General features: G+C 46.0%; 1 protein-coding gene across 1 annotated transcript; it reads right to left on the reverse strand.

The window, feature by feature from the left end:
* Positions 1-701: 701 nt before the first annotated feature.
* On the reverse strand, positions 702-19,782 carry orc2 (origin recognition complex, subunit 2). The gene is made up of 16 exons (XM_072578437.1): positions 19,663-19,782; positions 18,264-18,410; positions 17,899-17,994; positions 17,254-17,340; positions 16,779-16,810; positions 11,832-11,886; positions 11,233-11,405; positions 10,342-10,440; positions 9,875-9,984; positions 6,964-7,096; positions 6,519-6,615; positions 6,118-6,264; positions 5,488-5,659; positions 4,391-4,452; positions 3,313-3,431; positions 702-2,347 (listed from the first exon to the last, which is right to left on the reverse strand). Exons 1-16 carry the CDS (start codon positions 19,733-19,735, stop codon positions 2,261-2,263), a joined length of 1,689 nt encoding a protein of 562 aa, XP_072434538.1. The 5' UTR covers positions 19,736-19,782; the 3' UTR covers positions 702-2,260.
* Positions 19,783-24,465: the final 4,683 nt, after the last annotated feature.

Genomic DNA, 24,465 nt, shown 5'->3' on the forward strand with positions numbered 1-24,465 from the left:
CCTTTCAGCCAGTTCTGTACCCAAATGGTAATTTCTCCTTGTATTCCATGAGATCTCACCTTGCTCACTCGTCTCCCATGGGGAACGTTGTTGAACGCCTTCCTGAAGTCCATATAGATCACATCTACTGCTCTGCCCTCATCAATCCTCTTTGTTACTACTTCAAAAAACTCAATCAAGTTTGTGAGACATGATTTCCCACGCACACAACCATGTTGACTATCCCTAGTCAGTCCTTGCCTTTCCAAATACATGTACATACTGTCCTGGAGGAAACAGATCAGAAACTCTTTGGAGCCATAAAGTGCAGGCCGTGAAAGAGTCTGGTTCAGCCTGAGTGAGTTGACAGAGAGGGGAAAGGAAACTTGTGGCTGGTGTGAGATATTGTGTTATAGGTTCTTTATTAATTCACTCATCAGCTTGCAATATTTCACTGCATTTTCACACCTTATCAGCCCTTGCGATAGCATTTACCTCTGAATAAGTGTAGCATATAAAACAATATCATCCCCATTGAGTCTCCACAAAACATTATAATATTAATCAGCTCTTACCAACCATCTCCTGGACCTTAATAGATTAAGTACCTGTTATATACCTTTTAACTGGGCCATTATCCCATTAGGAAACAGCACTTCTGTGAAATTGCATGAATGAATGAAACTCACAAATTGTAAATAAACCTCACAACCCAGCTGCAGTTAAGTTTAATGTGCTTTATTCTTTTATTAAGTATGGGTATAAATTTTTAACTTATTTAGAGCAAATAGGCCTAGCATTTTTACCAATATTTACTAACTTAAAAGACAAAAGAACTAACACCTCCTATTTATGGAAGCAAACCTGACAGATATCCCATCAGAAGTATTACCCAGCACTTAGCACATTTTTACCCATCTCCTGTTTCCCACGACAGAAGCCCTTCAAAACATTTGGTATTACAGATAAAATATGCAGCACCATCGTAATGGAATTTTAATATATATTAAGGACTGTGCATAAAGGGGTTTTTGTAAGAACTGTAGTCTATTGTCACCTCAAACTTGTGCTGTGATCGCTGAATAAAAGAGGTTATTTTTGCACTCACCGATTCTGGTCATTATTCAAACATGATCCCACACTGGATCGCAGTGATTATCAGAGAGATCAGAGACAATGGCTTCAAGTCTTCCCAATGATTAATGGAAGGAAATTCAGTTTATCCAGTACTGCTTCGAGGCAGATGTTGGGTCAACAGGTAGTGCTGATGCAGGAAGGGAAACCCAGTGAGGGGATAACAGGGCACAGGCAGGACAAGACCAGCAGACATTTCAGGTGATTCTCTGCCCATGAATGGAACCAGGTGAGTGCATCCCCATCTAACCAGATAACAAAGGAGCAAGAGAGGCCAGAACATCACCTCGGGGGAGGTCAGCAGTGAGAGATCCAGCAGGTAGAGAGTGAGCAGAGAGGTACATCTCTTTAATTTTCTTACTCGATTCTAGATAACCTGTTGTAATTATGATACTTACTAGTTAACTGTTAGTGTTTATTAGATTTTGTACTTTTGTGGGTAATCTTTGGGTCAATTAAAGGTACAGAAGGCAGTATGTTCCACCCATAACAAGTGGGAGAGCTTGGATGTTCATCACTTTGATGAGCAACCCGTATGCAGCAGGTGCCAATAGTTCATAATATTAATGAATAATGTGGTGACTAGTTTAGTGGGCAAAAGGGCAGGTGAGCAGGAGATGGGTTAAATCTACTGCATGAGCACAGCCATTTCATACGTACACACTGTGGTTTCGAAGGCAGTACAGAGTGATGAAATCCAACGCCAATATGCTTCCTAAAATACAGTTTGTGGCAGAGTATAAAATATCTTTTAATAGAATATTTTCTTTTCTACAGAACTTGGCAAATAACAGCAGCATCTGCAACAGTGTGATGTAGGCAACAAGGATTCTGGTTTTAAATAATTATAGGATGTGTCTCGCAACATTAGGCAAAACAGATCATCTGAGGTAATAACCGCACAAAGCTGACACTACTCACTCAGGAAACAGAGTCTCTCGAACTCTCACAGAGTCATGAAGGTTAACCTGGTTACCAGCCACTGGGACATGGGACATTGAACAAGTGGCAAAGCTCACTGCAGTGTAGATTTCCATTCTGAACCTCACATCAAACATGTGCCACTGAAGACTGGAGTCTGGGATTTTGTCACTCCTGGAAGTTTGGAGCTGTTGGTTATCCATCCCCTGAAACCTCACGCTTCCATCTAGGTTTCCTTGTCCTCCATTTCAAGGAAGTCAGTCAGCGTTGCCATGTCAACAGGAATGATGAGATACTCAACACCATCAGCACCCTGGCAGAAGTAAACAGCAATGGATCCATTAGGTATCGATCCACTCAAGCAACCCAACCCTGCTTCCCGCAATTCCTGACAGTAAGACATGGCTCCTCCACCAGCAGGGTGGAGAGGGAGGTGCTCTCATTTTTTCCCATTGATTAACAAGCTCGTTGAGTGGTAACTGAGGCAGGGTAGCAGAGCACCACTGGGACTTCAAATGGGAAATTGGAGGATGGTAGAAATTAGGCAGGGTTATGGACCAGAGCAGACTTTCTGAAAATATTTTAAGAAGGTAGTCTAGACCCTAACGTTTTCTTCAAGGCAAATACAACCAAAGAGAGACAAATTTAGAATAACTTAACTGTTGGAAAACTTAACAGAATATTAGATACAGTAACCATTGCTAATTAACTGTTGCAATATAGTAACATCCCATAAACACATCCCTTGGTTAAACGGTAAATTCAGACACAGATTCTCACATGCAGTTCTCTCATCCAGGAGACATTCACTGGAGCTTTCAACTCTGTTGAGACCCTCACAGCCTCTAATGCTACTAAAAACAAAAACCCACTCAAGCCGTTTAAATAAAAACCCCAGGCCTCTCAAACAGTTTACACGAGGGTTTGAACCAGCCAGCTCAGTACTTCTGCCTGACAACCTCTCCTCAATTTAAAAAAAAAGGACAAAATAACCTCTCGAAGTGACAGCGTCATCACAGCAGGAATCTTGCCACTGATCACTCGCTGAAGGCAGTGTCCATTCATGAGCCCCTCACTGGCTCAAGGGCGACATTCCCTCCAATTCCTTTTTCCTCCATGCAGATCTCAGAGGTATGTGCGTGGCAGTGACTTCCAAACACAACAGGCATGTTGCAGACCGCAGCTAAGAGGGAGAACTGCTTAGGGATGTGGTGTACACCATGGGGCAGAGAGTCATTCGCTGGCTCAGGGGTATATTTCAGGCAAATTGTGCCTCACCTTTTTATTCCTGATGAGTTTGTGATCTCGGAACTCAGTCAGTTGTGCCCGCAGGGTGAGGTTACTGTTCACCAGGAAGGCATCTCGACATCGCTGGTAGAAGTCCTGAAAGGATAAACCTAAGGACAAAAGGTTGATATTAGTGACAGGACTAATAATCCAGAGGGTCCAGGCTAACATGCAGAGAACGTAGGTTCAAATCACATCACAGCAACTGGGAGACCTCAATTAATAAAATATCTGGAATTGAAAGCCAGCCTGTATCATGGTGACCATGTGAAGTGTCATTAGATTAGATTACTTACAGTGTGGAAACAGGCCCTTTGGCCCAGCAAGTCCACACCGACCCTCCGAAGAGCAACCCACCCAGACCCATTCCCCTACATTCACCCCTTCACCTAACACTACGGGCAATTTAACATGGCCAATTCACCTGACCTGCACATTCTTGACTGTGGGAGGAAACTGGAGCACCCGGAGGAAACCCACGCAGACACGGGGAGAATGTGCAAACTCCACACAGACAGTCGCTTGAGGCAGGAACTGAACCTGGGTCTCAGGTGCTGTGAGGCAGCAGTGCTAACCACTGAGCCACCCATCATTAAAAACCCATCTGACTTACTAACATCCTATAAGGAAGGAAAGCTGGCATCCTCACTTACTCTGGACTAAATTGGATTCCAGATTGACAGCAATGTGATTGACTCTTAACCACCTCCTGAAGTGGCCTCACAAGCCACTCACTTCAAGGGCAATTATGGCGGGGCCATTAATGCTGATGTTGCCAGCAACACCCACATCACAGAATAGAGAGAGACATTGGGTCATCTTCATCCCCAGTCCAATGACCTGTCAAAAACACTCAGGGCTGTGCACCAAATCCTGGGAGCACCCCCAGCACAAGCACAGCCCACACGGGTATTATCCCTTGAGATTGGCAGCATGTATCTGGCCAAGTCTCGCCTCTCCACACAGCATGAACCCGTGCTTGGCGTGAGAAGGGCTGTACCAGCTGCCACACCTCCATCTCTCGTCCGAACCATTCGCCTCCCCATTTCCAAGCACCACCTCTGCTTACCTGGATAGTACGAGTTATCCTTGTTCTCCAACTGAAACCGAGCCAAGAGTTTAAATATTCCCCTGCAGCACAACAAAGAGAAATGATGTATCAGAACATAAGAGTCAGAAGCAAGAGCAGGCTTCTGGAGCCTCTTCTGTCACTGAGCAAGTTCTCAGCAGGTAATACCTTAATTGCCCTCTCCTTGCCTTGTACAATCCTACAATCCCTTGTAGATCAAAAGTCCCAATTCAAATTAATAACCCAATGAAATGACTCCACCTCCACTGCTCTCCAAGGAAGAAAATACACTAACAATCCTCAAAAGAAAAAAAATCCTCATCATTCTCAAAGGGGAGATGCCGAATTTGTTTTTAAGCTTTATCACCTTATTCAGGTCTCCCCGACAGGCAGAAATATCCTCTCAGCGTTCACCCTGTAGAGTCCCCTTCGGACTTTTTAATGTTTCAATATGATCACCTCTCGACTGTTCTGAACTTGAATGAGCACAGGCCCAACCTTTCCTCCTTCGGGACACTCAAACTCCAGGAGAGCCCATTGTTGGGGGGGAGGGAGGGGTCGGGGTTGCTGAGATGAGGAAGCTTTCCTCACTGAAAGGGCAGTGAACCTAAGGCTGAGGAGGTCAAGTCACCGACATACATTCAAGAAAGAAATGGATTAATTTTTAAGATTGTAAAAGGCATCGGGCATTGAGGGAGAACGTGGGAAGATGGCATTGAGATAGAGGATCAGTCATGGTCCGACTGAGTGACACAGTAGGCTTGCAGGGCCGAATGGCCTACTGTCCCTCCTAATTTCTACACCTGTAATGATCTGGACATTTCAATACCACTATCCTGTCTATATTCAAATTTCACGAACCAGTGAAAATTGCAGTCATTGTCCACACCCCAAACCACACAGCCTCTGTCTCTCCAACCCACCACCGACCCTGACCCACCCCCCTCCCTGGGCTCAGGGAGGAAAGGTCAGGTGATTGTCAGTGACCTTTTGTTTGCAGAGGCTTGGACCACCTTTGGCTGCACTCCACCCGATTGCCATCACATCCCACCCCCAGCACCTCCGCCCCTCTCCGAACCCACCCTGGGCCCCGTTACCTGGCGTTGGGGGTGAGGCTGCGCAGTACGTGAATCAGTGAGCTCAGTGCCAAGGCACCCGATTGTTTGACCAGCAGCGAGTTCTCATACGAGGTTTCCTCTGCATAGGATTTAAAGGTGGTCACCTCATACCACAGCCAATTGAAGAGACAGTTCCGCGTCTGGTCCCACACTGTCAGGTAGGGAAACAGAATGGCAAATGTCACAGGTGCTCTCTGCAACCCACAGAGAGAAATCCCCTCCAACCCACAGGATTTCCCAAACTCCAATCCCAAAGACTCCCCACAACCCCACAGCCTCCACTACAGAATCTGCCGCCTGCAACTGTGCAGCCAAACCCCCCCTGAAAGTTTGGTCTGAATCTAAGAGCTGTGTGGGCACTTCCTTTACAAACCCCTGCCTTCTCTCCCAAGTACAGGGGAGGGGGGGGGGAATGAAAGGAGCCAGATTGAGATATTATTCAACAGGGACATGTCAGTGTGCAGTGCAGGAACTGGGGTGAGGCAGCAAGTCACAGACTCTTGCCAGCTTTGGCATTCTCAATCAAGGCACCGAGTCAAGGCTGGGGAAAGAGTGAGATGTCACCGTGAGACAGACAGACAGACACGCACACACACTGCAGACACTCACTCAGAGGTGCATTCAGGTGATCAATGGAGGCCAGGAGGTGGATGCCAGGGATGGCACTGAGCTGGCCCAGTATCTGCTGGTTCCTGTCCCCTCGCAGCATCTGTCCGTCGATGTTGTGGATCAGAAGATAAAGATCCAGTGTGGAATCTGGAGGGGAGAAACAGATTTGAAAAAACACTCTCCAAAAACCCATAAGATGGTAGAGACAGCATCTACCCTCCCCTTGTTTCCCCCACCAGAGGTGTGCAGACCCCATTGCCCCACTGGGACTCCCCGAATCACCAATTTATGGTAATCCATCTTGGACAGATTACCCCCACACTCCCCAGTGGCCAATGTTCCTACCTCTCCTCACCATCAACGGGTGACCGTGACATGGATAAATCGCTGCAGATACAAACCCTCCTGAAATGCCCTGATGATGTAGTTGAGCTGGTCCACAGGGTTCCGGAAGGTTCCTTCATATCCTAAAACCTCCTCTGTTATCGAGTTCAGAATCTGCAGCACAGTAATTGTTCAGTTATAACACGAGGTGACTCTAACCTACCCCAGCCCCACAATGAACCTGCTCCCGCTCACAGACCAGCCTCCACACATATAGCCCCTTCCCTTAACCTCCCCCACCACAGCCTTATGGTCAATACCAACCCTGCAGATCCTCTCACAACCCAGACCCTGCCTCGAGGATCCCCGATAGTGATTTACAGACGGGGAGTGAGGAGGAGTAGAGTTCATTGTGCCACAGGCTCACTCTTTGTTTGAAGTGCAGTAACAATCAACACCTTTGCCTTCCCTTGAGGAAGGTTCCACATTTTGACGTTAGCTCGCTCCTCTGCAAATACTCACAGACTTCAGTGTGATATTTGGGAAAAATCCATTCACGACCACGTGGACATCTCCCTGCAGCATCTGGCAGCGGAATTCTTCCAACAACTCCCTCTTGGAGCCGAGTCCATACAACACAAGGCTGAAGCCCAACCTGGAGGGTGTGTGGGTATGAACAGAGAGGGACAGTGAAAGACCACGTAAGGGAGGAGGAAGATAGGAAACAGTGGGAGGGAGAAGAGATAAGATGCAAGGAGAGAGAGATGGGTAAAAGGCAAAGAAAGAGGGAAGCAGATCAAGAGCTGAATAAAAGGACAACAATCCAGTGTCAGACATACTGCCGTGCTCAGAGGATCTTGGAGGCCATTCAGCCCTTTTGAATCTGCCCCACTACTAATTACCTCTATGAACACATCGATGCCTTTTGCCCTCTCCAGCCTCACACCTCCGTTGTCACGGATAAACTATCAATCCACACCTTAGACATACACAACTTCTACAATCTGCTGGGGTAGCAAACTGCAAAAGGCTCATAATCCCCTCTGGGACCTCAGTGCATCCCCTGATTTTTAAATTGAGACTCGATTCTAATCTTCACAATCTGGGGAACATCTTACCAGCACCTACCCGGCCTTTGAGTATTCACTCAGTTTCAACGAGATCACCCCTTATTCTTGAAAATTCTGGAGAACACAGGTACAGTTTGCCCAATCTGGTCCAGTCCTGCCATCCCGGGAACTATTCTGAAGAATCTTCATTGCAATCCTTCTATGGTAAAATTATCTTTCCTGAGATAAGACGACCAAAGCACACAGAGTCCTCCTGGTACAGTTGAACCGTGCTCTTATACAATTGAAGTAAGACTTCAAGCTACTGTATTCAAATTTTGTTACAATAATGGCTAACATTTCATTAGCCTTCTTAACAGCTTGTTGCACTTGTATGTTAGTCCTCAGTGATTTATTGAGGAGGAAACTGAGGTCCTTCGTACATCAATATTCACAACCTTTCATTTAAAGAAATAATCTGCACATCTGTTTCACTTACCAAAGTGGGTAACCTCGTATGTTTCCCCACATTATTTTCCATTTGCCATGTTCTTGACAATCATTTTCGCCTATCCAAATCCTGAAGCTGCCTAACATCTGCCGAAGCAATACACGTTCTCACTTCGCTCTGCATCATCTGCAAATTTGGAAATACTACATTTTGCCCCCACATCCAAATAACTGAAATGTATTGTGAAGAGCTGGGGCCCAAGTACTTTTCCTTGAGATACCCCACATGCAACAATGATCCATTTAATCTTATTTGGTTGTTTTCTGTCTGTTAACCAATCATTAATCTATGCCAGCATTTGGGTGGCATGGTGGCACAGTGGGTGGCACAGCTGCCTCACAGCGCCAGAGACCTGGGTTCAATTCCTACCTCAGGCGACTGACTGTGTGGAGTTTGCACATTCTCCCCGTGTCTGCGTGGGTTTCCTCCGGGTGCTCCGGTTTCCTTCCACAGTCCAAAGATGTGCAGGTCAGGTGAATTGGCCATGCTAAATTGCCCGTAGTGTTAGGTGAAGGGGTAAATGTAGGGGAATGGGTGGGTTGCGCTTTGGCAGGGCAGTGTGGACTTGTTGGGCCAAAGGGCCTGTTTCCACACTGTAAGTAATCTAATCTAAATTACATCCTAACCAGTCTCCATGGGCTCTCCTATATTGGTTTTGTTAGTACTATCTTTAAGAACTCTAATAAGTCCACCAACACAATTTCCCAATCGCAAATCCATGCTGGCTATGCCCACTGAAAATTTACCCCATCCCCGATAACAGGATCTCCCGTTGTCCCTACAACCGATGCAAGGCTAACAGTTCTGTGGTTCCTGCAGCTCTCGGTCACTCCCTTAAATAGGAAGGTGACGTTCCAATGCACAAGATTCATTCCAAATCCTATAGATTTTTAGAAGATAATCACCAATGCATCAACTATCTCTACTGTCACCTCCTTCAACACTCGAGGATATCGACCATCAGGTCCTAGAAATTCACTGACTTTCACTGCCATTGATTTCTTTCGTACAATCTTCTTGCTCAAGGGGATTTCCTTCTAACCCTCATGCTTATGAGACATTTGGATCTCTAGTGCCTTTCTCAGGTTGAAAAGGGAAAATAATCATTTAACTTCTTGCCATTTCTTTAGTCCCCACTATAAGTTCATAGACTCCCTACAGAAGTCCAACAAATGTGGAAACAGACCATTTGGCCCAACAAGTCCTACCCAGATCCATTCATCTATCTTATTGCTCTACATTTCCCCTGACTAATGGATCTGACCTACACACCCCTGAACACTACGGGCAATTTCGCATGGCCAATTCACCTAACCTACACAACTTTGGACTGTGGGAAGAAACCGGAGCACCCTGAGGAAACCCACGCAGACACGGGGAGAATGTGCAAACTCCACACAGGCAGTAACCCAAGGCTGGAATTGAACCTGGGTCCCTGGCACTGTGAGGCAGCAGTGCTAACCACTGAGCCAACTGCCACCTATATTCTTCTGACTCTGCCTGAAACTGACCCACATTTCTTTTAGCCAAGCGCTTTCATTTTACAGTCTGTTTTTATGATTTTTGTTAGATTCCATTCATAGTCTGTTTTTCCTTTCCTTAACAGTTTCTTGGTCCTTATTTGTTGTATTCCTTAAACCTCAGAATTATCACTACTTCTGGCAAGTTTACAGGTATTTTCTGATCATCTGATATAATTTAAGACAGCCTTTTACACCCCGGTTCACTGGCCTGAATTTTTCTACCTGGAAGGAATGTATACTTGCTTTATGTCATGTAATAGTTCTTTAAAGGCTATCTATTGTCTATGTACAGTTGTGCCTTCTAATGTCGTTCCCCAGTGCACTTCAGCCAGTTTGTGTCTCATACTCACTGTGTTTGCAGCATCCACTTACGAAAGAGCTTCTCATGTTGTTTGTTGAGCTGCCTGATCTCGGGAGCAAAGGGCACACGGTCATCACTGACCAGCCTCTCTAAGGTTTCCTGAATCGGGATGGGAAGCAAACCACAAATTCTCAGGATGGCAGCCGGGACAGGAGTACTGATGGTGAGAAATACTCTAAGACTTTCCAACCAGCTTCCTCTGCACCTAAAGCGTGACAGTGGGGGATCTGTGAGCTCTCACAGCCAGAAGACAGCACTAAATATTGACAGCAACTCCATGTAGCAGTCTCCTTCAGGTCATTGCAGCTTTCAGCACAGGAATGGGAGATTTTTAAGGATCATTGTGATATGGAATTTTATTTTATATCGTAACTACTGTCCAAATATCTTGATTCCATAACCCTCAATGCCCTTCCCTAACAATAATAAATTAATGTTGGTCTCAGCAATACATACCTGGTCCAACTTTGGTGTCTGCAACTTCTGCAACGTGCAATCGGATGTCAAAACCTTTGAACTGCTGTGGGCTTCGAAGTAGAGCTCAACAAGGCTGGGCTTAAAGAGAAGACGAAACATCAGCAAGGCCTAGTAACCCAGGACTGTGTTCGAGGGTGAATCACCTCGCCAGTCAGTACAGTGACTGCTCGCAGATCATTCATCAAGGCTGCAGCCAAAGTGGCAGAAACAACAAGCTGTTCCTTTTAAAAAACAAAAAGGGTCAAATCCATACAACATTAAAATCAACAGCAATCCGCCCACCATCTGCAACAGGGGGAAGAAACGGATATCACTATCAGTAAAATAATCCCCCACGCCTGTGCTATTATTCAGCAGAGACTGGCAGGGGATACTCAAGGCCAAGTGGAAGCAGGGCAAAGATTAAATGTTAATAGAGGGGAATGAGGTGAGAACTTGATCATGTGTAGCTGCAGGGAACATGTAATCAGTGATGTTGGGAGTTTGGTGATACGAGGGTTGGAATAAACAAAGTAGACAAAAGTAGAAAACAGTATATGCTTGAATTACATTTAACGAATTTTTAATCTCCAGTATCGCTGTCATCCTTGAGCTGGGGCTGTGCCCACAGATCTGCCCTGAGCGTGTGGGGGCCTGGCCCAGTCTCTGGACCTGGACTGGAGCAGAGCTTGGACCACACCGTCAGTCAGCTCCTGGGTCAAGACCTTCATGGAACTTGAGCCTGAACTGACCGTCAGCTGGAGCCTGGGTCAAAAAAAAAAGGCATTCTCATTCCAAACAAGGCAGAGTGTCGCCAGGACCATGACAGAAAAAGAAACAAGTTCCTCAGAGTGAATCAAATGTGCCCTTAGGCAGGGTCATTGTGCTCACCGGGGCCAGCTTCCTGGATTTCTTGACTGCGGTTTTGCCCGGTGTTGGAGTGGGCGTTACTGCTTCTGGCGTCAGTCTGGGATTGGAGACTCCTCCTGGGGTGCTCTCCTCTCCTCCCTCAGAATCAGACGATGAGTAATCACTCTCACTGCCGCTACTCAAGTCGGCCAAATCTGGTGAAAGCAAACAACAACTTCAGTCAGACCATAGGGGAAAGGAGCCTGTCTACCCAGGACGAGATACAGCCCCTACCCCCAATCCTAGCACAGGCACAGGCCGACTCTTTCCTCCCCTGGGTGTGACCCATGTCATGCTTGGACCAGACATGGCCCCCCCATTCACATGTGACCTCCACCAGAACTGGACACAGCCCTCCGCACTACCACCCTCCCCACAGCACTATTCCCACCAATGGAACTGGACACAACCCTTCCCACATGTGTGGATAAAGGTGGGGTGGGGGGAGGGGGGGAGGGGAACAGAGGTTTTAATCACTGAGAATCAGCCCATTCATATTTTATTTCATGCTGGAGGATTCCATCGGTTCAACTTTTTATCATTACAGCCCTGTCCTGGTCCATTGTTCCCACCATACTCACCGGTCAGCCTTTTCCTCAGTCTGTAAGGGGTTGTTGACACAGACTTCCTCTTGCTCTGTGGACCAGAAAGCTCAGTTCAGGACACAGCCAAACTGTTGGTCTTCAAGAACAGTCTTGCACCTTTGGCTTCATTAAATATTGACTGCTCTCAGCCCAAAATGCATGGAGTCACAAAATTAATCACACCTCACTCAAATCTAGAATCCAATGCCAGTCTGTGCCAATCTTACCAATTGCATGCACAGACTGCTCTTCTTTCGGTGATAACTCACTTGGCCAAGGGGAGGTCAAGGCTCCTGGGGGAAGTGGGTAAGGGCAGAGGTGAGGTAGAGAGTAAAGCTCCCTCTCGGCTGTCCCCTCCCAAATAAAGCAATCCTCTGGCACAAACCAAAGATCCCTTTACACTGTCCCCATCAAACACTCATGGCAGGTACAGCAGAGGGTTGGACACAGAGCAATGCTCCCTCCAAGGATGTAATTCATGACATTCAATAAAAATACTTCCCAATAAGGAGGAAGGATTCTTGGAGAGGGATAAACCAACCATGAGTTCACCAGGGAAGTTAGTGAAAGTATTAAAGGTGAAAGAAAAAATATATACAGAGGCAAAAGTCAGAGATAGTCCCAAGGACTGGGATAAATTTCATAATCCAGCAGAGGAGTAGAATTAGAATGTGGAAATAGGCCACTGGGCTCAACAAGTCCACACTGACCCTCCACAGGGCAACCCGCCCAGACCCATTCCCCTTCTATTCGACATTTACACCTGATTAATGCTCCTAACCTACACACCCCTGAACACTACAGGCAATTTAGCATGGCCAATTCACTTAACCTGCAAATTTTTGGACTGTGGGAGGAAACCCACGCAGACACGGGGAGCATGTGCAAACCCCACGTAGTCGCCAGAGGCTGGAAGCAAACCCGGATCCCTGGTGTTGTGAGACAGCAGTACTAACCACCGAACCACCGAGCCACCGTGCTGCCTCGGAACTCGAGGCATACAGTACAGAAACAGACCCTTTGGTCCAACTTGTCCATGCTGACCAGGTTCCCCAAACTAAACTAGCCCCATTAACCTGCATTTGGCCAATCTCACTCTAAACCTTTCCAGTTTATATACTTATCCAAATGTCTTTAAAACATTGTCACTGTACCTGGGTCTACCACCCCCTCTGGCAGTTCTTTCCACATACGAATGACACTATGAAAAAATTGCCCCTCAAGGCCCTTTTAAAATCTTTTGCCTCTCACTTTAAAAATATGCCTTCTAGTTTTGAACTACCCAACCTTGGGGCAAAGAACTTTGCTATTTATCTTATGTATGCTCCTCGTGATTTTATAAACCAACACAAATTCCCCCTCAACCTCCTGTGCTCCAGTGATAAACGTCCCAGCCTCTCCTTATATCTCAAACCCTCCAGTCCCTGCAGCATCCTAGTAAATCTTTTTTGAGACCTCTCCAGTGAAATAATATACTTTCTATAGCAGGACGACCAGAACTCCAAAAACACATTACTCCAAACGTAGCCTCACCACTGTCCTGTACAACTTCAAAATGGCGTCCCATATACTCCTAAACTCAAAAAGGTCTGAGCAATAAAGGCAAGCATGCTAAACGTCTTCTTAATCACCTTTTCTCGCTATGATGTAATTTTCAAAGAACTATGTACCTGAACTCTTCGGTCTCTGTTATACAACACTATCCAGGTCCCTACCATTAATACTATAAGATTTGCCCTTGTTTTGTCTTACTGAAATGCAATGCCACACATTTATCCAAACTAAGCTTCATCTCCCACTCCCTCGCCCACTGGCCCAATTGATGAAGATCCCTTTGTAATCTCAGATAACCTTCTTCACTGTCGACTGTATCATACATATTGGTGCAAACTGACAAACCATGCCTCCCAAATTCTCATCCAAATTGTTTATATAAACGACAAACAAAAGTGGACCCAGTATTGATCGCACAGAACAGAGTTTTAAAACACCCTATAACACCATCCTGTCTCCTGCCGTCAAGCCAATTTTGTATCCAACTGGCAAGCTCTCCCTGAATCCCATGTGATCTAACTTTACTAATTAGTCTCCCATGCAGAAGCTTGTCAAGGACTTTACTAAAGTCCAAGTAGACAACATCTACCACTTTGCCCTCATCAATCTTTTTAGTTATGTCCTCAAAAAACTCGAACAAGTTTGTGAGACAAAAGCCATGCTAACTATCCCTAATCGGGCCTTGTCTCTCCAAACATACATAAATCCTATCTGAGAATACCCTCCAACAGCCTGCCGATCACTGATGTCAGACTCTCAGGTTTCTCACTTCGAGGTTTCTCCTTACAGTCTTTTTTAAATAAAGGCACAACATTAGCCACCCTTCAGCACCTCACCCACGGCTGCGAGGAGCCCCCAATTTGTTCCGTAACTTCCCACAACGTCCTGGGATAAACTTGAGGAGGTTTATCCACTTTTTTTAAAGACGTCCAGCATTTCCTCTTCTGTAATGGGGACCGTTTAAGACATCAATATCAACTCCCCCCTCCCAAGAGCTCCCCAGCCTCCATTTCTTTTTCCAACATTCAAAAATGACGCGAAATATTTGTTGAGTATCTCTCTCATCTTTTGTGGTTCCAAATACAGAGGACCTTGTTTGATCCTTAAGGTGCCCATTCTCTCCTTAGTCGCTCCGAAAGTACTTGTACAATCTCTTTGGATTATCCTTAACCTTGTCTGCCAAGGCAATCTCATATCCCTTCGTCTTCTTGATTTTCCTCTGAGAATATCCCTACATCCCTTATGCATTTCAAGAGAGATTCATTTAAAAAAGTTAATAAAGAGAGATAATATAAACCACAGGGGCAAACTATCAAAGGATATAAAAACTGACAATAAGAGATTCTTTAAATATATAAATTAAAAAGGTCAATGTGAACATAATCTCCTTAGAAAGTGAATCCTGGAAGGTAGTTATGGGGAACAAGAAATAAACGTGGAGTTAAACAGATATTTTGCAACAGTTTTTATGGTTATATTTCAAATATTCTGTAAATGCTAAAACTTACTTTGGAGGTGGAGGTGAGTCAGATTTGACTCCCATCACCAGCGAAAAAGTATTAGACAAGTTAATGGGGCTAAAGCGAGCTCAGTCCTGATGGCTTGTACCCTAGGATCCTAAAGGAGGCAGCGATAGAGGCATTGGATGCATTAACTGTAATTTTCCAGAAATCCCTAGATTCTGGATAAGTACCCGAGGATTGAGAAAATGTGAAACCCCAATTCGAAAAGGGAGGAAGGCATAAAGCAGGTAACTTTAGGTCAATTAGTCGAGCATGTATTGTTGAAAAAGTATTGGAATCAATTAATAAGAAATTGACACATGTTAAGGAAGGAGTTTTGAGAGAAGTCTCAATTAGAGTGGATAGAGAGGAACCAGGAGATGTGTTATATTTGGACTTCCAGAAGGCATTCATCAAGGATCTCACAAAAGACTAAGTTATAAGAGTCCATGGTGTTGCAAGTAGTATGTTTAGAGAATGGTTAGAGAATTAGTTCATGGGCAGGCAAGAGTGAATGGGAATAAGGGATTCTTCTTCAGGTTGTAGCCCTGGAACAATTTGGATTGCACAAGGTTCAAGTGCTGGGACTGCAAGTGTTTATAATATATAATAATGACTTGGAGGATGGAAACGAAAGTACCGTAGCCAATCTGCAGGTAACAAAAATAGGTCAAAAGTTGCAAAAGGGATTCAAACAGTTTACAAAGTGATGTCAATAGTAAAGGGCAAACGGTTCACAAATGGAGTATAATCCATGAAAATGTGAAATTAATCATTTCGAAGGAAAACCGAAAGAACAGTGTATTATTTAAATGAAGAAAAATTGCAGAAAGCTGCTATACAAAGAGACTTGGGTGTACTTGTGTATGAAACACAAAACTAACACACAGATGCAGCAGGTAAGTAGGAAGGCACAATATCATTATTTAAGATGTATCTAGACAGATAAATTTATGGGCAGGGAGCAAAGGGATACAGACCTTTGCAAATAGATGACAGGTTAAGATGGAGGATCAGGATCGGGGCAGGCTTGGAGGGCCGATGGGCCTGCTGCTGTGCTGTAATCTTCTTTTGTTCTTTGTTCTCATGGTATGTTGGCCCTTATTTCAAAATGGCTTGGGAGTTAAGCGTAGGGAATCTTACTGCAACTGTACAAGGTGCTGGAGAGACCACATCTGGAGTACTGAGAATAGTTTTTGTTCCCTTATTTAAGAAAACAATGTTAATTCACTGGAGGTAGTTCAGAGAAGGTTCACTCGGATTTTCCCTGGTATAATCCAAGAAGTTGTCTTACAAACAAAGGTTAAATAGGTTATGACTCTATGTGCTCGAGTTTAGAAGAATGAGACGTGATCAATTTGAAATATACAGGATTCTTGAAGCTTGATAGGGTAAACGCTGAGAGAATGTTTCCTGTTATGGATCAGAGGGCATAGTCTCAGAATTAGGAGTGCAATTTAAGACTGAGATGTGAGGGTTTTTGCCCCCTCTAAGAGGTTTGAGTACCTTTGGTACTCCTTGCCACAGACAGCTGTGGGGAGAGAGTTCTTGTGTGTACTGAAGGCTGAGATAGATAGATTCTTGATCAGTTGGGGACTAATAGGCTATGGGAAAAGGACAGAAAAGTAGCCATGAGGAGTGTCAGATCAGCCATGATCCTAATAAATGGTGGAGCTGGCTCAAGGGGCCAAACGGCCTGCTCGAGTTCCTAAAACTTATTCTTATTGTCTGCCCTCTGCTCTTCAAAAACTCCAAGGGATGATAGAGGTCAGAGGTGGATGTCTGCTGATTGCAGGATGCCAGAATTGATCCTAAAAACCTGTCTGGTTTATTATTCTCTAACCTCAAGGCAGACAGCTAGAAAACAAATGATCTCCTTCATCCTTACCTTGGATGGGGTCTTGCGCTGGTTTGATTGTCCTGAAAAAACAAAAAATCCTTCAACATGCATAATCAGAACAAAAAAGGTTGGGAAGAAGCTGCTCCCATGAAACCAAACTATGCTGGAAGTGGGTGATGGCCCACAGAATCTCAGTGTAGCTTCATTTCTGTCAAACAACATTTTGGCAAATCAAAGACTCATGGCAATCCCACATTCAGCACAGTTGCCATGGTGTCTCAGCTGGGAGGGAGCAACTTGGGTCGAAAACTGACCTCTGTGCACTTGATTAGAACAGACATAAAAAGAGGTAATACCAGCCCACCTATTGATCCTGAATGAAGATGGGTGCTATAGCAATGGTTGTCCCCATACCAGCAAAGGGCACAGAATACAGGGGGAAGGGATGATTTTACAATGCAAATATTATCCCAGTTACAGCATCAGCACAGCCAACAATGTTTGCTTGGATTTGTGGACTCACCATTATCCCTGATCTGACCTGCTGTCAATTGCTGGCCAGCTGCACAGAATGTTACACTTTTTCCCGGAGTCTGGGCTAGTTCAGAGGCTGAAAGTCAAACAGTATAGTGAACATTTGAAATATGAATTGCCTCATTTGCTACCCAACCTGCAAGCGAGGGTAGTAGTTCCCATCCCCACCACCTCCCCAATGCCAGCATCACACCACATGTCACCACACCACACGTCACCCCACCCCAGCATTCTGTGTTTAATGATGGTGTGGAGAGGAAGCTTAACTCTGGATCAAAGCCAATGCTGTATTGGAATGTCCCTTTGTTACTTTGACTGTCTGAGATCAGTAAAATGATTTTGTTGATCCTTTGGTAATACATTCACAGCTTAATCACTCAACTCCTCCTCTGGTGATTCACACTTTCTAACCTCACATCGCTCCATAACAGCAACCCACCACAAATCATGACTCCCAAAACCCCACCTGCCCAGGATCTCTAAACTTTCACCAACAATTTGCCACAGATACACAAATGCATCACCATGTCCTGTTTCTGAGTTCCACATCCCTACCTCCCAAACACAATTCTACTTCATCCCCAAGCTCCACACAGTTACCCATCCCCAACAAGATGTCGTCTCCAAAACTCACCGAGCTTTGCCATTTTGTCTGCTCTTTTGATGGTTTGAAAGGTGAAGAGATCTCGGCCTGCTGTGGATATCTCATCACTCAAGTCACCCTGGCAACCTGCAAAGAGAAGTCCAGTTCAAATTGCTAAAGCAATTGCACCAACTTCGCAACCATGGCAGCAGCACAACTGAGCAATTTCTGCTCAATACTCCTGAAATTTATATCAGATTGTGGAGCTTCTTTACTCTATACCTCAATTAGACATCTGGGGCCCCACAGCCTGGTAACAGGCCCTGGACCTGTTCAATAATCTTCAGTTGACAACAGTGACATCATTGGTTACATTATCTCAGCAAGATCGATTACAGTTGCAGTATAGCCAGTACCTGAGTCACCTGCTCCAAGGGCCTCCACATAATCACGCTCATTAAAGACTTCCAGACTCTCCTGGGCCTGCTCTGTCTTCTCCCATTTCTGGGAATCTTGCTTCACATTTAGCAATGTTCGACGCACATTGTTCTTCTGATTAATTCCTGTGAAGTAAGTCACCGTGAAACCTATTAAGCAGTGGGATACCAGAAATCCTTCTCTAATAAAAGGTTATAGTCATTCCTCAGGTGGTTGACAGGATCAGGGACGAATGATAGAGAGAACAATATACATGTGTATTGGAGAATGTAGGCTCACTTGAGAGAGATCCAGCTATAGACATACCTGAAGAAGAATGTGAAAATATTGGAGCGCACAGAATAAGATTCATTGCAGTGAAGAGTTATAGACTCATAGGGTCATGGAGATGCACAGCATGGAAACAGACCCTTTAATCCAAATTGCCCATGCTGACCAGATATCCTAAAGCGATCTAGTCCCATTTGCCAATGTTTGGCCCATATCCCTCCAAACCCTTCCTATTCATGTACCCATCCGGATGCCTTTTAAATGTTGCAATTGTACCAGCCTCCACCACTTCCTCTGACAACTCACTCCATACACACACACTGTCACCTTCATGAAAAGGCTGCCCCTTAGGTCTCTTTTATATCTTCCCCTCTCACCCTAAATCTATGCCCTCAAGTTCTGGACTCCCCCACCCCAGGGAAAATACCGTGTCTATTTACCCTATCCATGCCCCCCATATGATTTTATAAACCTCAATAAGGTCACCCCCTCAGCCTCCGACACTCCAGGGAGAACAGCCCCAGCCAGTTCAGCCTCTCCCTGAAACTCAAACCATCCACCTGGCAACAGGGTTGGGGAGCAAGTATGAGGGGGTGGGCAGGGGGAGGGGGGGGGCAGGGGGAGAAGGAGGGGGGGCAGGGGGAGGAGGAGGGGGGCAGGGGGAGGAGGAGGGGGGGCCAGGGGGGCCAAGGGGGGGCAGGGGGAGGAGGGAGGGGCAGGGGGAGGAGGAGGGGGGCAGGAGGAGGAGGGGGGCAGGAGGAGGAGGGGGGCAGGGGGAGGAGGAGGGGGGCAGGGGGAGGAGGAGGGGGGCAGGGGGAGGAGGAGGGGGGCAGGGGGAGGAGGAGGGGGGCAGGGGGAGGAGGGGGGCAGGGGGAGGAGGAGGGGGGCAGGGGGAGGAGGAGGGGGGGCAGGGGGAGGAGGAGGGGGGGCGGGGGGGCAAGTATGAGGGGGGGCGGGGGGAGGAGGGGGGCAGGGGAGGAGGGGGGCGGGGGGCAAGTATGAGGGGGGGCAGGGGGAAGAGGGGGAGGAGGGGTTGAGGAAGGGGGGGTAGGGATTGGGAAACTTTGATCCCTCTCCATGACTCTCCGGGGGGGGGGGGGGGCTCACCACGCCATTTCTCAGTGATATGCTCCACCACCTCCTCATCCCCAATGAACCGCACGTCGCCAACTTCCATCATTCACCCGCCAGGCCGCGAACCGCGGGTCAAAGGTCAACAACAACCAATCCGCCGGCGCTAACACATCACCCAATCACAGCCCAGCTCCAAACAAAGACCAATCGCGGAGGAGTGACCCAGTGAGGGGGCGGGGTCTGCGGGGTTAAAAAGGCACTGGGACGGAAAGGGGCGGGGAACAATGGGGGCGGTGCCTGGCGGCGTTAGTAGAGGGCGTGGTTATGAGGGGAGGCGGGGGCCCGGAGTGGGCGGGGCCACAACTAGCGGGCGGGGTCAACCATGGGGGCGGCGCCTGAGGGCGGTATTAATAATGAGGGCGCGGGTGTGAAAGAGTTTGAGGTCGGAGTAGGCGGGGTCAGTAAGGGCCGCTGTTCTGGGATTCCTCAGTCAACCGGGGGGGCGGGGTTATGAATGTTCCGCCTTCGGATTGGGCGGGATCAATAATAGTGGGCGGGGACTGTGGGTGCTGGAATGGGCGGGGCGAGAGCATCAGGGACAGGGAGAGCGAGAGGAATTAGAGTCAAAAGTCAGACTTGGAGAGAGAAATACAAACAGAAAATGCTGGAAATATTCAGCAGACCAGGCAACATCGGTGAAGAGGAATGGGGTTAATGTTTCTGGCCCACTTGATAAATTTGAAATGGTAATGGTTTTGATCAAGGGCATGGAACAAGGACAACATGAAGCTTTGTAATAGGATGAGTAACAGGAAAATGCAAACTTCCCTGAACTGAGGACTTTCTGCAAAACTGCCGTCCAAACATGTTTAATGAACTGAGAGATGCAGAGATTATGCAGAGTCAAGAGCCATCTTCCACAGATACCTAATCTTTGATTGCTCTTGTCGCTACCATTGTTAACATTATGATTTGGAGGTGCTGGTGTTGGACTGGGGTGCACAACACCAGGTTCGAGCCGAACAGATTTATTTAGAGGCACTAGCTTTCGAAGCGCTGCTCCTTCAGATGGTTGTCGAGCAGAATCCTACCACACAGAATTTATAGCAACACGATTGGAGAGTCATGGAATGGAATATTAAACACATTTAGCTCGAGTCTTTTATCTTTTAGAGTGATCAAGTTAGTTTTGGTTCCTTCATATATAAATCCCAGAAAGTTTTAAAAGTTACATTCTCAAGATAGCTTTTAACGTGGGAGGACTTAGGGAGAACGTGCGAAAGATATCTCTTGTAAGAGGACATGCGCTATGCAGTTAAGAGTTCTGCAAGCGGTTCATTTGGCACAGGATTGTCTCGTGAAGTTTAAAAGAGGGGCATCTTCAATGTGCCCCAAATGTAAAATAAGTGTAGGTACTCTTACCCACTGTTTCTGGACATACCACAGACTCGTGTTTATTGGAGCGCTGTGGCGGGAGAGATAGGGAGGAAATTGAGGACTAAAGTTGAAGTAGACCCAATATCTCTCCTCCTAGGTCTACAGCTTTTATCATCTTTAGATGGGCATGGGAATAAACAATTTAATATTCTAACTTACTGTGCATGGAAGTATTTTCTGATGAATTGGGTGTCTGAGAACCCATCGAGCTTGCTGGGACAGCGGAAATTAATTATGAAGCACATTCCCTTGGATTTGTTTACAAATATGGAGCGCCAGACAACAGAGCATTTTTTTTATAAGACATATTTGGACACAGATCTGTCTGCTATCTTAACTGGGCATTTGTTCAACCAGGATGGATAGGTTTGGCGAGCTCTGGGCACTGGAGGGGGGACTCCTGAATTAATACGGGTGTATATACAACTCCTGTTCTTTTGTATGGGAGCTTTGTGCCGAGCATTGCTATTTTGTGTACTTTTATTGGTTATTTTTTGTTTTATTAGTCACTTACTTATTTATTGGTGTTGTTTTGCACAGTGTTTGGTTTTGTTTTATTTTATAAGGTAGGATAGTAGTTAGTAGACAGTAGTTGTATTGTAATTTGTGTTTTTTTATTATACTAGTATTTGTTATATTTTCAAGTACTTCATTTTTTTTAAAGTCAAAAAAAATTTCTTTGCTAATAAATATATTTACAAAAAAAAATTGCTTTTAACAATAGGTGCCATCTCAGCTCAGATAATGCATTGAAGGTGTGAAGTTAAAGTCTGTCTGTGTCCCAGTGTTAGGTCAGACTGAGAGTGTGTATATCTATGTAAGTATAACGGGGGATATGTCTGTGAAAGGGTGTGTGTGGGGGTGTGAGTGCAGGGAGTGTATGTATGAGTGTATGAGAGAGAACTTGTGTATGAGAGGGGGTCTGTGTGGGTCTGTAGGAGTGTGTGTGTATGTGTGTGTAGTGCAGTGGAGTCACCTGTAGTGTGACATGAACTCAAGATCCCGATTGAGGCCATCCCCATGGGTACTGAATTTGACTATCTGCCTCTGCCTGGTCACTTTGCATTGTTGCCTGTCCCAAAGTCCACCTTGGAGGATGGTCATCTGAAAATCCGAGGGTGAATGTCCCAGACCACTGAAGTGTTCCCTGACTGGGAGAGAACACTCCTGCCTGGTGATTGTTGTGTGGTGCCCATTCATCCGTTGCTGCAGCCTCTGCTCGTTCTCCCCAATGTACCATGCCTTAGAGCATTCTTGCCTGCAGCGTAAGAGATAGACAATGTTAGATGAGTCACATGAGTACCTACTGCATGTATGGTGGGTTGTGTACCCACGTGTAATGGTGGTATCCATGTTGACACTCTGTCATGGCAGATGTTCCAAGATGTGTCAGAGTTGGAGAGTGTTGTCCTGAAGGCTGGGCAGTTTGCTGCTAACAATGATCTGTTTGACATTTAGTGGTTGTTTAAAGGCAAGAAGTGGAGGTGTGATGAAGGTCTTGGCAAGGTGCTCATCCTCATTGATAATGTGCTGCATATGTGAAGAACATGGCGTAGTTTTTTGGCTCCCGGGAAGTACTGGACAATGAGGGGTACCCTGTCGGTTGCAGCATGTTTCTGAGGAGGGCATTACAGTTTCTCACTGTGGCAAGTTGGAGCTGTCGGTTGATGAGTTGAGCATCATACCCTGTTCTTATGAGGGTCTCCTTGAGTACTTCTAAGGAGTACTCCTCATCTGAACAGATCCTGCTTTTGCGTAGGGCTGTTTAAATATGTTTAGGGTGGAAGCTGGAGAAGTGTAGCATCGTGAGGTTATCCGTGGGTTTACAGTGGAGTGAGGTGCTGAGGTGCCCATCCTTGATGGAGCTGCATGTGTCCAGCCTGGCCTTCAGGACAACACCAAACAGCCCATCACTATAGACACTGCAAGACGTGTGAGAGTGTCGACACGGATACCACCATTACACGTGGGGACACAACCCATTATGTATGTGTCGTATGATTCTGTTCCACAACCACCTGATAAAGAAGCAGCACTTTGAAAGCTAGTTCCTCCAAATAAACCTGTTGGACTATAACCTGGTGTTGTGTGATTTTTAACAATGTTAATATTAACTGGCCCAGTTGACCTGGTCAATGTTGATTTCCAAGATGATGATGCCAGAGTCACTGAAAGCCAGGAAAAAGTAGTTTGATTCTCTGTTAATCATTACTTGTCACTTCTGTGCTGCAAGTGTTACTTACCACCTATCAGCCCAAATCTGAATGTTGTTCAGGTCTTGTTGCAAAGTTAACCAACTCTTTAGTCCTCACTGCCTGCAGCAGAGTTGCTTTAACATATTGATTATGCAACTCTTCCCATCTCACAGCTTGTGGGGGAATATTTGAATTTGGTGGAAGCAGCAGTTCCATAACAATCTCATCCTTTCACCTTAGCACTGAGTAAGCAGAAACTTTAAATCTCCCAGTGCACTTAGACCTGTCCTTCCAATCAAGCAAGGCATATGTGTTGGCAGCTGCCAATGGACTTAAAGCCAGGCTGTTCTCACTCCTGCTGTGAGTCAGGTGGGCTGTGGCACAGGGAGTGATAACACACTGAGGTATGACGTGCCCTCATACAAATGGGAGGGGTATCCCCTGTGTGCCAGCATGGATAGTATGTATTGGACATGTAGGACATTAGTGCCAAGGGCTCACTTGCAAGTAGGAGAAAGTGAGGACTGCAGGTGCTGGAGATCAGAGTCGAGAGTGTGGTGCTGGAAAAAGCACAGCAGGTCAGGCAGTATCCGAGGAGCAGGGGGATTGATGATGAAGGGCCTTCTGCCTGAAATGTCGATTCTCCTACTCCTTGGATGCTGCCAGACCTGCTGTGCTTTTCCAGTGCAACACCTTTCAAATCACTTGCAAACACTCAAGGTTTTCACCCGTGCAGATAGATCTGAGCGAACCTGGTGACTCGTGGAGCTTGTCTGAATAGAAACCTCCAGCTCCTGGAAATCAGAATGGGTAGAGGAGTCCATTCAGTTTCACCATGTCCATACTGGTTCTCTGATCATTTAATGCTACTCCTCTGTGTTTTACTTGTAACGCTGTGCTTTCTTCCTTTTCAGATGATAATCCAATTTTATTTTCATTGCTTCAACAGAATCTATTTCCACTACACTTTCCACATAGCACATTTCCAGATCCGAACAGCTCGCTGTAAAAAGTTATTTCTCATATTGCCATCGCTATGTTTGCCAATTTCTTTACATTTGGGCCTCTCAATTGCTTTTTACTCACTTATGGAATGTGGGTGTCACTAGCTGAGCCCAGCATTTACTGCCCATCCCTCGCTGCCTTCTTGAACTGTTGCAGTCCATGTGCTGTAGTTCAACCCACAATGCTGTTAGTAAGGGAA

The sequence above is a fragment of the Chiloscyllium punctatum genome, chromosome 10 (genome assembly GCF_047496795.1).
Source record: "Chiloscyllium punctatum isolate Juve2018m chromosome 10, sChiPun1.3, whole genome shotgun sequence".
In the NCBI taxonomy this organism is placed as follows: Eukaryota; Metazoa; Chordata; class Chondrichthyes; order Orectolobiformes; family Hemiscylliidae; genus Chiloscyllium; species Chiloscyllium punctatum.